The sequence below is a fragment of the Populus alba genome, chromosome 6, assembly GCF_005239225.2.
Source record: "Populus alba chromosome 6, ASM523922v2, whole genome shotgun sequence".
Classification (NCBI taxonomy): Eukaryota; Viridiplantae; Streptophyta; class Magnoliopsida; order Malpighiales; family Salicaceae; genus Populus; species Populus alba.
The window spans coordinates 19,077,030-19,080,904 of NC_133289.1; the positions used below are offsets into that span (position 1 = coordinate 19,077,030).

The window sequence follows — 3,875 nt, forward strand, 5'->3', positions numbered from 1 at the left end:
GTTAGGCGACCTGTTTGTGCATTGGATCAAAATCGATCGATTTCTTCCGACACCGCGTACCCTCTTGAAGTTCTGGTCTAACAAGTAACATGCTTCCACAGTCTAAGTAATTATAATTTATATATAATTATTAATTATTTTTAAATCTTCAGGTAGTAGTATATAAAGAAGTTGAGAGAATAACTAAATAAATCATAATTCTCTCAATTATTAGTGCAAGTTAATTAAACCAAGCTGATTTAGAATTTTCGTGGAGAAATTCTATGATCAAGTTTAAATATGTCAATGGTCCCTTTTGCTCCGCTTAATACATCTCTGGCAGTGATGACACTGTCTCTTACACAGTTCAGCAAGACTATGCCCTCCTCTTGTTTTTTCTTTCAACATTTTGTCTGCTTGAGAGGTTGGAGATTCAAAATCTTACAGGCAGTATCTTTTTATGATAAGGTGTGTATGCATGCCCACAATATTCGTTCATTATTTTCAAATCATGAAGACCTTTTAATTTGTTTTTACCTGAATTTATTTAACCATATTACAAAAGCTGAATTGCGCAGGCAGTTTTTCTTCTTTTTTTTCCCCCTTTTTTTGTTCTCTTTTAAAAGCTGTTTCCAATTATCCGAATCTCAAACTATTCATATATATATATATATAATATATATATATATATATATATATGAGAAGCACGGATATATTTCATGTTCGATGAGATCCAAAATGTTTCTAATAGCTTTAAATACTGACTTGTTATGATGGGAAAATGAATATTCTGATCTCTACTAATTAGTCTCTTTAATTAAGAATTTAATTAAGATTATCCAAAAAATTTAAGAATTTAAAAGAGGGTTTACAGTTAATCAATTAATTAAGAAATCGAGGAGGCAAAGGCACCGGTGTTAGCACTACGTAATTTTTCGATAAAGTTTTTGAAATATATAGTGTGTGACGATACATGGATATAGAATAAAACTCTTAGATTTAACTCTAAGCTCTCAATTAAACAATATTGTTGGCATAAATATTATTATAGAAATAGCTTTGTGAAGAAGAAAATCACGTGAGAGCATTTATTAAATACAAGGAAATTTGAAAATATAGTATATATGTTCAAAGCTTGTGGACTTGTTAGGGAGGAAAATGCTGCAGATGGCAAGGATATGACTGAAAGAAACACGCCAAATTATGTGCTGGAATTGCACCCATCAATTGAAAATGACTATGGCCATCTCATTTAAAACCAACGGCTGTGAATTGTGATCATCCCCATCTTGTCAGTGCTTTGAATGGTCGATTTTGCTCCATCAAAGCGGTTACACGTGCGTGTCTGTGAATTGTGTTGCATGGTTTCACCTAGCTCTCATGGCCATAGAATAACAGCTCATTTATTTTACTCTGCGACCCACTTGGAAATCAGCCTACGTCCACTTATAACACTGTGCCTTTGAAGATAGCTCCAAGAATATAATACTATTATTTATAAATTAATAAAAATCCTTTTTTTTTTCCTCATATTTTTAGCAGGGTTCATGCTATAAAAAAGTAGCAAGTAAGATTTTTCCATAAATAGCAAGATCATAATTAGAATATAAATTTCCATGGATCATTTCCCTTGTCTAATTCTCTAATGCACCGAAAGAAAAGTGACGTCAACCCTAACAGTACGTTTCCTTGAAGGCTCGTGCATGTTTCCTACTCATTTGCACCATTACCAGAGAGAGGGAGGGAAATCATAAAAATAAAAATTTACCATGTACAGATTTATTTTCTTACATTAACTGCCATGTGCAAATTTAGCAAAAGAAATGGAACAGAAAAGTAAGTAATTAAGAAGCATCATCTATTGATTAATATTTTTAATCCCATTTTCAGCTTCTAATGAAGTTAAACAGGGACTAATTATATCAGCCCCATTTTCTAAAGAGGATACATAGCAAGGAGTAGAAGAAGAATCATCATCAGATGTAGAAGAAGTGTAAAAAGACAAAGGAGAAGAAGGAGAATGAAGAGAAGAAGAACAAAAATCATGATGATGTTGAGTAGTACTAGTACTAATAATAGAAGAGGAGGAGGAGGAGGAGGAAGCAAAAGCAAGACCAACAAGCAAATCTACAAAAGCACCAACGATGTACCCATGACTGCTCTCTCCATTCACTTTCAAGAAGCAAGACAAAAGCTCTTCAAGACCTTCCCAGTCTGTTAAACCATGAGCCTCTACCATCTCCTCCATTGACTTCTTGAAATCCAAATAAGGGTCTTGAGATTCCATTGAGAGCACCACAGTTTCTTTAAATGGAAACTCATCACCTGCCTTAGCTTCTTCCAAGATTGAATTAGTCTCTCCTGGTTCAAAGAACAGCCTCTCTGACCTTAAACCTCTGATTACTGTCTCTATAGGGTCACCAGCTCCGGACTGATGATCATCTGATGCTGTTGAGAAGCTAGCTGACTCACAAGAGTTGGTGAACCATGACTCAGGTGTACTGTCCACCACATCATTGTTAGTAGCATCTAAGAATGCTGAGTTGATGGTCTTGAACATGCCATCACCTGTTCTAAAACTAAAAGAGAGGGTTCTTGGTTGGTGACAATAAGTAGGCCAAGGCCATAAAGGCCTTTTTGATTGATCTGTGCTTGTATTAATCTTGGAGAGAAAAGGGATCTTCATTTTCTTGCCCATTGGCTGGTTTGTTTTAAATTTTTGCCTAAGATCGATATTGTACTTAAGAGAGAAATGTAAGTTTGGTTTAAATGATCTTTGGCGGTGAGAAATGAAAAACTTTGTATAGCTTCTTTATGGGTTTGTAATTCATTGAGAGTTTGAGACAGCTGGGTTCTGAGAGCAGATTTTAAACAAGTGGTGAATAAGAAATGCAGAGAGGAGAGGAGAGGGAGGGAAAGGGGACTAGCCGAGTAGGGGAGATTGGGAGGCTGGTGGGGACTTGTACACTTTCGTGGTTGTGTATTAAATTTTGAGCTTTTGAAGTAAATGTCTTTCAGTTGAAGCCGTTGAAAATTATGGTACCTTTTCTCATTAAATAGAGTTATCTACTACCATATCTCTCTTTCCTTTTACACACTCGTCCTTTCTTTCCACCCTTTGTAGTTCAATTACGTGACCTAGCTAGGCTTTGCTGTTTTCTTGTGAAAGATTTTGAATATATTTGAGTGTTGAAACTTTTCAAATGATCTGATAAGCTTTAGCTAATCAATCATTAAGTTAATAATTGCTGGTGAGCAGCAGTTTTTAAATTTCCATTTATTCCCTATGCGGGTAGCTAATTATTAATTACGAGGGAATCTTAATTATCAGTTCCACGAGAAGAAATCATGAACTCCTCAAACCAAAACCATTCATTGCAGAAACTAATAAGCTAGAACAATATCACATTGACGCAGTGTCAAGAAATTAACTCCAGCTGTTTACAAGAAATAGAGGGGTTAATTTATTTATTCATACAGTGCGGTCGTTTTCTCTCATATTCGTGAGGGATTTTTTTTATAGATAGTAATTTTTTGAGAACAGCTCTGTGTAGCCATGTTTGTAACACCTGCTAGTTGCCCATATGCATTAGAGACCCTTGTTATCGCGTGTGGAACCCAAATAATCAAAACGGGATAATTGCAAGAAGGTGTGATTACCCTTTTTATAAAATGTGTCGAATTCAAACCCTTTTTTTTTTTTTTTTTAACAATGAACTTCACATGAAATTAAGTGTAAAAGAAGAGAGAAACACCAGAGACATACGTACTCCATTGAATAATTTTCTAAATATTTGATATGCATTTGCTTATAATGATCCCTTGAACACCACTAGAAAATTGATTTGCATAAACCAAAATTTTCGTCGATGTTAAAGCTGTGCTTATCACCGATC

At 34.9% G+C, this 3,875-nt stretch overlaps 1 protein-coding gene across 1 annotated transcript; it reads right to left on the minus strand.

Annotated features, from left to right (window-relative positions):
* Positions 1-1,816: 1,816 nt before the first annotated feature.
* On the minus strand, positions 1,817-2,978 carry LOC118027932 (transcription repressor OFP13-like). Its single transcript, XM_035031434.2, has one exon. It carries the CDS (start codon positions 2,675-2,677, stop codon positions 1,838-1,840), a length of 840 nt encoding a protein of 279 aa, XP_034887325.1. The 5' UTR covers positions 2,678-2,978; the 3' UTR covers positions 1,817-1,837.
* Positions 2,979-3,875: the final 897 nt, after the last annotated feature.